The sequence below is a fragment of the Ostrea edulis genome, chromosome 1 (assembly GCF_947568905.1).
Source record: "Ostrea edulis chromosome 1, xbOstEdul1.1, whole genome shotgun sequence".
Taxonomy (NCBI): Eukaryota; Metazoa; Mollusca; class Bivalvia; order Ostreida; family Ostreidae; genus Ostrea; species Ostrea edulis.
The window spans coordinates 547,501-560,728 of NC_079164.1; the positions used below are offsets into that span (position 1 = coordinate 547,501).

The following is a 13,228-nucleotide window of genomic DNA, read 5'->3' on the forward strand; positions in this document are numbered from 1 at the left end:
CACATAAACACCATATAACAAATTTGGCCCCGCCCTCAGGTCAGAACCCCTACCCCAGGAATCATGAAATTTACAATTTTGATAGAGGTCTTCCTGCTCTACATCACTATCCTATTTTAGTTTTTCTTACATGTGTTTGGTTCTTGAGAAGAAGATTTTTGAAAATAGGTCATTTTGGGGCAGTTTTTGCCCTGCCCCTAAGGCCCCAGGGGTGCTGGATTCCTGAAATTTACAATTTATGTTCCCCTTGTTCCAAATATGTTTCATATCAAATTTGAAAAGAATTGGAATGATAGTTATCAAGAAGAAGTTAAAAATGTCTATTGTTCACACATTAAATAACTGACCATTTTGGCCCCACCCTGATAACAAAACCCCTACCCCTAGAATCATCAAATTTACATTTTTGGTAAAGGACTACCTGTTCTTTCTAAATATCTATTTACTTTCAATTTAGTAAAGAAGATGTAATTTAAGTGTTTTACACATAAACACTATATAACAAGTTTGGCCCCGACTTGGGTCAGAACCCCTACCCCGGGGATCATGAAATTTACAATTTTGGTAGAGGCCTTCCTGCTCTACATCACTATGCATTTAGTTTCTCTTACATGTGTGTGATTCTTGAGAAGAAGATTTTTGAAAATTGGTCAATTTGGGGCAGTTCTTGCCCCGCCCCTAGGGCCCCAGGGGTGCTGAAGTCCTGAAATTTACAATGTATGTCCCTCTTGTCTCAATGATGCTTCATACCAAATTTGAAAAGAATTGGACTGGTAGTTATTAAGAAGAAGTTAAAAATGTTCAATTGTTCACGCACGCCTCGGCTGGCTTAGGTTGCCATGGTGACATGTCCCCATAACAAGGTATCTTTCATAGGTTTTACAATAAAAAAAATTGTGATCAGCCTATCAAATTGCATCTACCAATTAAAATCAAAGTATTAAGAAATGGTTTAGTGCTTTGAAAAAATATTATTATATAAGCCATGCTATTATTCTTCACCGGATTAAGAGAATAAAGTTTTCCCGCGTTTCGCAGAATAGCGGGAAAACATTGTATGATAGAAGCGTGTTCGAATGTATTGGCGTAATGATACGCAGGGTGGTCATAGGACGACCAATCAGATAGAGCTATGGAGATATCAAGGTAGAGAAGGTTAACAATAGTCATTCTAAGTCAGCGCTTTCACGGTGTCAGACACACCTTATTTTCAACAATTTATTGAATAGTACTTTTATTAATAAATTACAGCTAAAAAATACACGTCCAGTATTCACTCTCTAGACATTATTAACACCGGCGTGTGGACACAGATTTCCAAAGTTTTTTTTATAATCCTTTTTTATCTATGGTTTTTTCTGGGCGGTTAGTAATGTTTGTGATGAGGGTAAACGCTAAATGGTTATTAAGCTGTATTTCATTTTATGCAATATTGCATTTGCTATGATTTAGAATCATTGTATAGTTTTGTTTATTAATTAAACGCTCGGCTGCCCGAAAAGTTAGCCTGGCTTACTGCTAATTTGTGTGTGGTTAGTTTATATGGTAACAGTGACTATGAGGTCACATTCTAGTAAGAGTATATTATACTTCCACAGTACTGAGATCTTAAAATTGACTTGTCAAAGAGAGACAACTCTTTCTACCCTGTGTTGAGTTTTCTCAAGCTGTACAGGAATGCCCAACCTAAAAATCATGCCCACACACAATATAACAACAAACACAGACTATGAATTACTTGTATAATTATGTAAGTATGGATGGGGTTAAAACAAATGTAGTACCCTCCCTGGGGTACATCCAAAACTGGGTACATATCATAAAATGAATTTCTATTGAAGACCATTATTCTTTTCTAAATAACTTTTGAGCAGTCTTGTAAATCTATAATACCAGTGTGACAGAATTATTGCTCAGAGCAATTTTATAATTCCAGTTGATATGGTCTGAGGTAAACTAAATTATTTGACCCACTACATAATCAGGAGACACCTTTGTGTTCACCTTGCAATAACAGGGCACCTGTAAAACGAAACTTACCGAAACAAAACAGATTGTAGAACCGAACTGTGTAATCAATGATAATAAAAAGTGGTACATTATATGTATCTCAGGTCCCTGTGAAAGTTAACACATATACATGTAAATGTTGATGTCATTTTTCGGGTTGACTGACACATTTTTAAGTAGTCCATCGGTTAACATCAAACATTGTTTGAAGAACCTGGTGTATGGGAAAGTTTAAAGCAGGAAGACGTTTAACCTCTTAATTATTCTATATCTAACAGTAAGACATCTAACCTCTTATTCTATATCTAACGGGAAGATGTTTAACCTCTTATTCTATATCTAGCAGTAAGACGTTTAACCTCTTATTCTATATCTAGCAGTAAGACATTTAACCTCTTATTCTATATCTAACAGGAAGACGTTTAACCTCTTATTCTATATCTAGCAGGAAGACGTTCAACCTCTTATCCTATATCTAACAGTAAGACGTCTAACCTCTTATTCTATATCTAGCAGGAAGACATTTAACCTCTTAATTATTCTATATCTAACAGGAAGACGTTTAACCTCTTATTCTATATCTAACAGGAAGACGTTTAACCTCTTATTCTATATCTAACAGTAAGACGTTTAACCTCTTATTCTATATCTAACTTCTGAGGTGTGAGTACTTTCAATAATGGAAAAAAAATAAATAGTATACAATATTATATGAATGCAATTTGGCAAGATATATATACATGTATTATTAAAAATTATTATTGATATACAGTAAGTCTAAAGATAACTCTATATATTTGGGGTGTTGCTAAAATGGGGAATTGAAAACGACACAGAAAACGGAAAATATTTTATGCAATAAAATCAGGAGGAGGTCAGCATTTTGTAAAATCAAAAGGCTTATGAACAAGTGAAGCAGAAATTACAAAGAGAAAGGAAAAACATACTCAGAATCCACCGTTTGATATACTACATACAAATACACAATATCCACATGTATACATAGATTTGTCTTTAGAGCAAAAAATACTGAAACATATGTATTTATGCCCAAAGGCGGATCCAATGTCAGTGACCCGGCCCCACCCCTCATTTAATGTGTTTCCCCAGACCTCTGACCTGTGAGAATGTATACCTCCATTCTGAAATTTCTAGATCCAAAACTGGTATTCATGATTTAATCATCTTCGGATATGTACCTTGTGCTTACTCACCATTTTTAATTCTCATAATCAAAAGAGTTCGGTTATACAATCTGTTTCCTTTCGTTTCGGTAGATTTCATTTCATTTCGATTTCATTTCACACTTTACAGGTACCCTGTAATAACATGGCAATAGACAAAATCACATTATGGAGAGTGTAAACATTGGGAATCTTGTTCATATTCGTTTATCAGATTCAATGAAGCACGAAATGTAGGCTCCGTGCGAGTTTGTGTTGTATTTGTCATCGGGTGAGAAAAGACTTACAAGCTGTCATTAAAGAGAGTTATCAAAACACATCAGCAGCATCCTGACTATTGAATGGAAGAAACATCTCAAGATGTGTCATATGTGTAACTTTAGTTTGGTTCTCATAAGGTGAGAAAAAAAGCCAGTCCTTGCCCTGAGTCAATGAAACACAAACTGCATATGAAGCATCCCAAGGCAGTTTGTGCATGAAAGTCCCCAAGTGTTTGACAGCTGTCTTGTAACAGAATACAGATATTCTGACCTAATCTGATGAGTAGAAAGTGTTTACGTCTAACAGAATGTAAACATCCTGACCTAATCTGATGGAGTAGAAAGTCATTGCATGTAACAGAATACAAACATAATCTGATGGAGTAGAAAGTGTTCACATGTAACAGAATACAAACATAATCTGATGGAGTAGAAAGTCTTTGCATGTAACAGAATACAGACATAATCTGATGGAGTAGAAAGTGTTCACATGTAACAGAATACATACATAATCTGATGGAGTAGAAAGTGTTTACATGTAACAGAATACAGACATCCTGACATTAAGTGTGATTTAAGTCCCACTTTGCATTGATTTATACCAAACTTCTGATCAAAGTCAATCAAGCAGAGAACGTAGGTACACTAAGCACTGGAGTGTGCAACTCATCACCCTAACAGGCTGAGTGAAAGTTTGGTATGATTACCACTTCTACTTACAGCAGACCTGATCAGCTTACTGATTATGAAGTCATTCAAGCAGAAAATGATGGCTGTACAAGTAACACTGTAATACCATATTCATGTCACTCAGTGTCCTCAGAGTACCCAGACATTTAACACTGTAATACCATATTCATGTCACTCAGTGTCCTCAGAGTACCCAGACATTTAACACTGTAATACCATATTCATGTCACTCAGTGTCCTCAGAGTACCCAGACATTTAACACTGTAATACCATATTCATGTCACTCAGTGTCCTCAGAGTACCCAGACTTTATCATTACAACTTAGTATGATTGGAAGAATTTATCATTACAACTTTAGTATGATTGGAAGAATTTATCAATGAAAACCTTCATGGTAGAAGAAAATGAGGCAGATTCAAGAAATGTGAGGTCAGGGTCATACAGATTGTCAAGGGAAAACATTAGAGCCACGCTGAAATTCATACATATCATATATCACATGAAGTTCATATACATGTATATCATATATCACATGAATTTCATATACATGTACATGTATATCATATATCACATCAATTTCATATACATGTATATCATATATCACATGAAGTTCATATACATGTATATCATATATCACATGAATTTCATATACATGTATATCATATATCACATGAATTTCATATACATGTATATCATATATCACATGAAGTTCATATATATATCACATAAAATTCATATATATCATATATCATATGAAGTTCATATATATCATATATCATATGAAGTTCATATATATCATATGAAGTTTGATGAAAGCATCTTCAATAATATCTTTGGAAATGAGTCTAACATGAATGGAACAGAAGACGGACATGACCAACATTATACGCCAAGGAGATGGTGTGAAACAAATGATGAACTTTAAGTTATTTCCTTTTTCAATGCATTGATAAAACTAAACAATATAGTAGTGTAGTTTTAATGTCTAATACAGAAGTACCTGAGAATTAATGACCTTACTGAGTGTTTAACATCCAACAATAACATGTTAAATAGTGACTAAGATATCCACTGAGTGTTTAACATCCAACAATAACATGTTAAATAGTGACTAAGATATTCACTGAGTGTTTAACATCCAACAATAACATGTTAAATAGTGACTAAGATATTCATGCTGAGAATGTAATGACCTTACTGAGTGTTTAACATCCAACAATAACATGTTAAATAGTGACTAAGATATTTACTGAATGTTTAACATCCAACAATAACATGTTAAATAGTGACTAAGATATCCACTGAGTGTTTAACATCCAACAATAACATGTTAAATAGTGACTAAGATATCCACTGAGTGTTTAACATCCAACAATAACATGTTAAATAGTGACTAAGATATTCATGCTGAGAATGTAATGACCTTACTGAGTGTTTAACATCCAACAATAACATGTTAAATAGTGACTAAGATATTCATGCTGAGAATGTAATGACCTTACTGAGTGTTTAACATCCAACAATAACATGTTAAATAGTGACTAAGATATTCATGCTGAGAATGTAATGACCTTACTGAGTGTTTAACATCCAACAATAACATGTTAAATAGTGACTAAGATATTCATGCTGAGAATGTAATGACCTTACTGAGTGTTTAACATCCAACAATAACATGTTAAATAGTGACTAAGATATTCATGCTGAGAATCTAATGACCTTACTGAGTGTTTAACATCCAACAATAACATGTTAAATAGTGACTAAGATATTCACTGAGTGTTTAACATCCAACAATAACATGTTAAATAGTGACTAAGATATTTACTGAATGTTTAACATCCAACAATAACATGTTAAATAGTGACTAAGATATTCACTGAGTGTTTAACATCCAACAATAACATGTTAAATGGTGACTAAGATATTCATGCTGAGAATTAATGACCTTACTGAGTGTTTAACATTCAACAATAACATGTTAAATGGTGACTAAGATATTCATGCTGAGAATTAATTACCTTACTGAGTGTTTAACATCCAACAATAACATGTTAAATAGTGACTAAGATATTCACTGAGTGTTTAACATCCAACAATAACATGTTAAATAGTGACTAAGATATCTATGATTTACCTTGATAACGTATTAAATGGTGACTAAGATATTCATGATTTACCATGATAACGTATTAAATGGCGACTAAGATATTAATGATTTACCTTGATGAAAGGTGAAGATAACGAACAGTGATCAATCTCATAACTCCTATAGGCAATACAAAATAGATAGTTGGGCAAACACGGACCGCTGGACACACCAGAGGTGGGATCAGACAAACACGGACCCCTGGACACACCAGAGGTGGGATCAGACAAACACGGACCCCTGGACACACCAGAGGTTGGATCAGACAAACAAGGACCCCTGGACACACCAGAGGTGGGATCAGACAAACACGGACCCCTGGACACACCAGAGGTGGGATCAGACAAACAAGGACCCCTGGACACACCAGAGGTGGGATCAGACAAACACGGACCCCTGGACACACCAGAGGTGGGATCAGACAAACACGGACCCCTGGACACACCAGAGGTGGGATCAGACAAACATGGACCCCTGGACACACCAGAGGTGGGATCAGACAAACACGGACCCCTGGACACACCAGAGGTGGGATCAGACAAACACGGACCCCTGGACACACCAGAGGTGGGATCAGGTGCCTAGGAGGAGTAAGCATTCAGAGATTCATGATTTACCTTGATACAATATTGTCAGGTGTTTCAGGGTTAGAGTTAAAAGACTTAAGCTATTGATGATTTACCTTGATACAATATTGTCAGGTGTTTCAGGGTTAGAGTTAAAAGACTTAAGCTATTGATGATTTACCTTGATACAATATTGTCAGGTGTTTCAGGGTTAGGGTTAGAGTTAAAAGACTTAAGCTATTGATGATTTACCTTGATACAATATTGTCAGGTGTTTCAGGGTTAGGGTTAGCGTTAAAAGACTTAAGCTATTGATGATTTACCTTGATACAATATTGTCAGGTGTTTCAGGGTTAGGGTTAGCGTTAAAAGACTTAAGCTATTGATGATTTACCTTGATACAGAGTTGTCAAGTGTTTCTCAAGCCTCCATAGTCCAAACAAAGCAGCTATACGGGCCAACACTGGAAGCAGGTCAGCAGGGACAGGTTCTCCATCCTTACCCTCTTTCAACAAGGTCACGAACCGGTCAAGGACAGTCAACTATAAATAAAATGACAATCCAATCAAAGACCTCAACAGACCTGTAATAGACCTGAAATGTTCTGGGGTATGACCTAGTGACCTATATATCACACCTACCTATAAATACTGGTGGATCAGGGCTAGTCCCTGCAGGAGTCACCCCTAACTGTTGTTATGAATTACGATCTCAACTGACCTACATAAGATACTTACATTAATACAGTCCACCTCTAGTGATCTGCATTAGCACTGTCAGGCTAGCATGACTTGCTGGCTATGATCTAGTGACCTACATAATTACCTCTATATAGGCCACGACTCCTGTAATAATAGTCTGATTTGTTGTGAGTTATGACCTAGATAATATTTACCTCTATATAAGCCATGGTACCTGTAGTAATGCATCTGATTTGTTATGACCTAGTGACCTACATAATAATTACCTCTATATAGGCCATGGCTAGTGACCTAATTTGTTGTGAGTTATGACCTAAGTGACCTACATATTAATATTTACCTCTATATAGGCCATCGCTAGTGACCTGATTTGTTGTGAGTTATGACCTAGTGACCTAGATAATATTTACCTCTATATAGGCCATGGCTAGCGACCTGCAATAATATGCCTGACTGTTGTTCCTGGCCGTGAATCCATCGCTGCCTTTTTCGGACTGAGACTGTAGTCTTTGTGCGCTGTCAATCAAAAGTCGACAAACCAGCCATCGGAAAGCATTCACAGACACTGAAATCATCAGACACTAAGTTACTGCTCACACTGAAACCAGAACTACTGCAGACACTGAAACCAGTAGACACTGAATTACTGCTGAGATATATCACCGTTAGGAAACACAAAGTGGAACGATCTTTCAAAATTTTATGACACTATGTAGAAACAAGTGCACCATTTTATCGTGAGCTAATTCTGTGTCAAAAAAGATGGGACAATCAGGAGGCCACATTGCCCTAAATGATTTAAGTCTTGCTCTCATGATGAAATTATTTTGCCCTTACAATGTCAGATATATTAAATTTAAGAATCTTTAATAAGATTATCTAATCAGTGAATACAAAATATAATATATCAAATAAACATTTGTCACTCTTTCTTCAAAATCACTAATGCTATTTCTACAGCTTACCTTCAGTGTCTGTAATGTCTCTAGATCAAACCTTTAGAGTACACAGAAAAGTTTTATCTCAGCTTACCTTCAGTGTCTGTAATGTCTCTAGATCAAACCTTTAGAGTACACAGAAAAGTTTTATCTCAGCTTACCTTCAGTGTCTGTAATGTCTCTAGATCAAACATCTAGAGTACACAGGACTGTTTTAAGATCAAACCTACTGAGAGCACAGGCCAGTTTTATGTTTGTTTACCTTCAGGGTCCATGCACTGAGCTACAGAAGTCAGCTTACCTTCAGGGTCCATGCACTGAGCTACAGAAGTCAGCTTACCTTCAGGGTCCATGCACTGAGCTACAGAAGTCAGCTTACCTCCAGGGTCCATGCACTGAGCTACAGAAGTCAGCTTACCTTCGGAGTCCATGCACTGAGCTACAGAAATCAGCTTACCTTCGGGGTCCATGCACTGAGCAACAGAAGTGGGATTAAACCGAGAATTAAGGATGCTCTTCATGTTGTTAAGGAAGTTCACACTCTCCAGTGGGGAGCTTATTTCCTCTCCTACACAATACAAAATACACTAGCTGTCATGTTCAACAATACACAGAGACTAATCAGATTCTTTCTAAAGACAGTTTGTGTGGAATTCAGGATGATCATAACAATGCAGTACAAAGATAAAAATCATTAAATTGTTTTAATTTCATGATGGTCACGATATCTTATGACATCACAGTGAGTACTGCCGGAATAGAATTGACATGGATTGACAATATAATTGCAAATACTTGGATAGTATAATATTAAAACCCTCAGAAAAAGCACTCTTGACAATTTTCATAACAAACTGTAAAAAAAAAAAATTTCGAAACAGACTGTCAAAAGGACTAGTTTTGTAAGACGTAAATAAATAGGTCCTTACCGTTGGAGATTTTGTCTAACAGAGACAACAGGTAGTTACTAGTCTGCTGCAGAATGACGTTGTTGTCGCCTTCATACGTACAGTTAGGGTCATGGTCATCTCTCAGGACACCAAGCCTGTTAACTGTAAATAACATAAAGGTCAAGGACACCAAGCCTGTTCACTGTAAGAACCATAAAGGTCAAGGACACCAAGTCTGTTCACTGTAAATAGCATAAAAGTCAACGACACCAAGCCTGTTCACTGTAAGAACCATAAAGGTCAAGGTCTCAGTATTTACACCGAATGTTCATTTCAAATTGTTTCATAGAAATACATTCCTATCTGAGGAATTTCCAACTGAAGCAGAAACATTAAACCTATCAATGTAACCACATCAAAATACAGTACATCATAAAGATTCAGATATTGTCAAACTACCATCAGCAAAACACAAACAACACTAATACAAACCATAATATGCATTTACATGCACCTACTGTCATGTATATAAGCGAGGTTAATATTTGTTGCCTTTTGTGCGGTCACAAGTGCGTAGTTCATGATACACATCACACAGAAATAGCACTTATCCATGATCAGCACCAAAGTGTCCCCGACCTAACTGCACTAACTTCTTACTTCACTCACAAGTATACAGATTTAAAAGTTCAAACAATTTATCACAAGTAAACATTTAAAGGTTACAAGTGCAACGTACGAGGGTCGTTTGAAAAGTTTTGAATATTGCTAAGTGAAATTAAAACGCTGTTTAAAAATGTAACATTTTGAATATGGTTATAAATGTCAGGAAATTGCCTCTTAATTGTGTCGTTATATAAAATATTTTGCAATGAATATGATGTAATATACTTAATATTCTAGATATTTCAATATACTGACGTAAAAATGGATGACAAAGAGAATATTAGCATTTCTTCTGTGTAAAGAGCGTATTGCAAAGTTTGCATTATCAGGTTTTATGCCAACAGACATTAAAGCCGATTTGAACAGAGTATGATTATGGAGATCAAGTATTCTTATATGTGTCAGTTTCTAATGTGGAGATAAAGCATTCTCGCATTGTCATCAGTATGAGATCGACTTTACCCATGTGAGACAGCCATGTGAGATTTTTCTGTCTCACACTGCTGCGACATCATTTGATTGTGACACCATATATTTCCTATGATTTATGTTACACGGTGAAGTAAAATATTTTGTATTGTTTTCTTTAAATTTCATTTTGATAAAGCTTTCTAGTGGACAACCTTTGGTTTTTAAGTTTACACTTACAGTGTAAACCATTTTCGGGTTACTATTTCTGGCTATCTAATTAGTTTTTGAATTGAAGTTCAAGTGAGAATTTTGATAATCTTTAATTTTCTCTTGAATTTTTACACTAAAATGTGAGTAAAATAATCCTTCATTATTTACTCGAATGGGATAGGGAAATTCCACCTCTGGAACAAGATTCTTTGTTGACTCTGCAAAACCTCGTCCTAGACTGCGAATCTTGTCCCCCCGGTGGAATTTCCCTATCCCACACTTGTACTAATGAAGGATTCCATTATTCTTATATGTGTTGGTTTCTTAAGCGGACACAGTGTTTTGAATCAGACAACAAGTCACTTGAAGATGATCCTCGTTCGAGTCAGTCATTGTCAGTATATAGTGAAAAAAACATTGCTGTCAGGTAAGCTTGATATACCATAGAAGACCTTGCAGATATAACAAACATTGATTTGTCAGCAAAGAAGCAGGACAGTTTGTTTCTCGCGGGTCCCCATCTCCTTACAGAAGAGCAGAAAGTAATCCAAGAGTAAAAATGGCCATCCAGTTATACTCAATATTTATGAAAATTGTGATCAATGGAGATTGAAAGAGATTGTTACTGATGATAAAATCAAAATTTCATTCTTGGAACCCAAAACTTAATTTTTTTTATCCATGCATGTACTAAATGCAGCTGCCCTAAAACCATCAGCATATTGATATCAGCCATGAGTTTAAAAGAAGGATATGACACACATTGTGTATAGAACAGTGATTAGAATGTTTAAAAGGAGCTTTAATATTTTGTGTGATGAAATTGTACATTTATAACCATACACATCCCATATTTCAGAATACGAAAATAAAAAATGTCCACCGCTAGCTCCTAAAATCTTACCTCCAAAATAACCATGGCCACCACAGGCTTCGCGGCATTCCTGAATCGCATCCCTGGCAATCCAGCCCGCCAGGGGTTTACTGGCACAGGACAGAGCGTGGATCTCCTTCCCAAGCTCTGCCGCTCTCTCCGATTTATCTCCCACCATGATGCTGATCCTGACCGATGCGTAGTCCATGAAGAAAGTGTCAGAAAAGTGTTCCAACACGTAGGTAGCTGCTAGATAAGGGATCAGGCGCCACTGCTGCAATACACATAATTATGTAACTGTTAGACATATTGATGCCCCTCAATGTGGCTAAGTCTTACTGAAGTAACAGTTAGACATATTAATGCCCCACGATGTGGCTAAGTCTTACTGAAGTAACAGTTAGACATATTAATGCCCCACGATGTGGCTAACCTTACTGAAGTAAAAGTTAGACATATTGATGCCCCACGATGTGGCTAAGTCTTACTGAAGTAACAGTTAGACATATTGATGCACCACGATGTGGCTAAGTCTTACTGAAGTAAAAGTTAGACATATTGATGCCCCACGATGTGGCTAAGTCTTACTGAAGTAACAGTTAGACATATTGATGCCCCACCATGTGGCTAAGTCTTACTGAAGTAACAGTTAGACATATTGACTAAATACAAGAACTATAGAAGGCGGAGGCTGTGTGCTAAAATTGGCTTGCTTTGGTAATTAAAGATTGCAAAATATCTATAATCACCATTTCCAACATTTGAAAGTTGTTGGCCGATATAGAAATTTGTTGTCTGCCCTTGACATTTACCTGGCATTAAGCCTTGAGCTCATTCATTAAACTGACAAAATATGATACATTTGTTTGTATAGCTCAAAACTTTTCATTATAAGGTTGTGGACAAAAAAAAACATCTATTCACACAAACAGGCCCAAAAAACTATATACCTTTAAAATCTTTCATAATATATATCATTGATGGTTTTAATAAAGTTATTCCTTTATTACAGTTTACATGTATTAGATAAAAAGGTGAAGAAACCGAACAGTGATCTATCCCAAAACTCCTTTCAAGAATACAAAATTCAGAATAGGGCAAACACAGACCCCTGGAAAACACCAGAGGTGGGATCAAGTGCCTAGGAAGAGTAAGTATCCCCTGTCGACCAGTCACATCTGCTGTGAGCCCTATATCTCAATTGGGTTGAATTCTTTGGAAAAGCCGTTAAATTAAAGACTGAAATACCTACATGTCTCTGTTCCACGTACCTGAAGTTGATACTCTAAAACTGGAATTTCCTCTGTCTCTGTGGGGCCAAACTGACGTCTAACAGCAGAGTACCGGATGGCAATAGGCATACAGAGCTTTAGGTTACACACACACATACCAGTGATCCCAACTCGTCCCCCAGATAAGGCCCCTAAAGAGGCCCCGAATCTTTTGCTAGGGTCCTGCAAAAGTGACCAGTTAGCATTTTCAGTGACTACAAGACCATGACCTTCAAATATTTCCATATTTTTTTCTAGAAGTAACAAAAGACACATCCATTTCTCTTGCTGACATTATCAGTTACCTACCTTGTATGGAGTGACATATTTCCCTTGCGGTGTTACATCCCCAGTTTTGTTCAGCAGGAATTCCCTTGGAATGTGATATTTGTTGAAGGACAAGAAT

At 36.4% G+C, this 13,228-nt stretch overlaps 1 protein-coding gene across 1 annotated transcript in view; it reads right to left on the minus strand.

Moving 5' to 3' along the window:
- Positions 1-13,228, minus strand: part of LOC125664956 (peroxisomal acyl-coenzyme A oxidase 3-like) — a 28,209-nt gene that overhangs the window by 10,996 nt on the left and 3,985 nt on the right. Inside the window, exons 5-11 of the mRNA XM_056152807.1 lie at positions 13,132-13,228; positions 12,823-13,005; positions 11,582-11,825; positions 9,430-9,552; positions 8,958-9,068; positions 7,973-8,127; positions 7,256-7,403 (exon numbers count right to left, since the gene is read on the minus strand). Of these exons, the coding sequence (XP_056008782.1) occupies positions 7,256-7,403; positions 7,973-8,127; positions 8,958-9,068; positions 9,430-9,552; positions 11,582-11,825; positions 12,823-13,005; positions 13,132-13,228 (1,061 nt within the window). The remainder of the gene's footprint in view (positions 1-7,255; positions 7,404-7,972; positions 8,128-8,957; positions 9,069-9,429; positions 9,553-11,581; positions 11,826-12,822; positions 13,006-13,131) is intronic.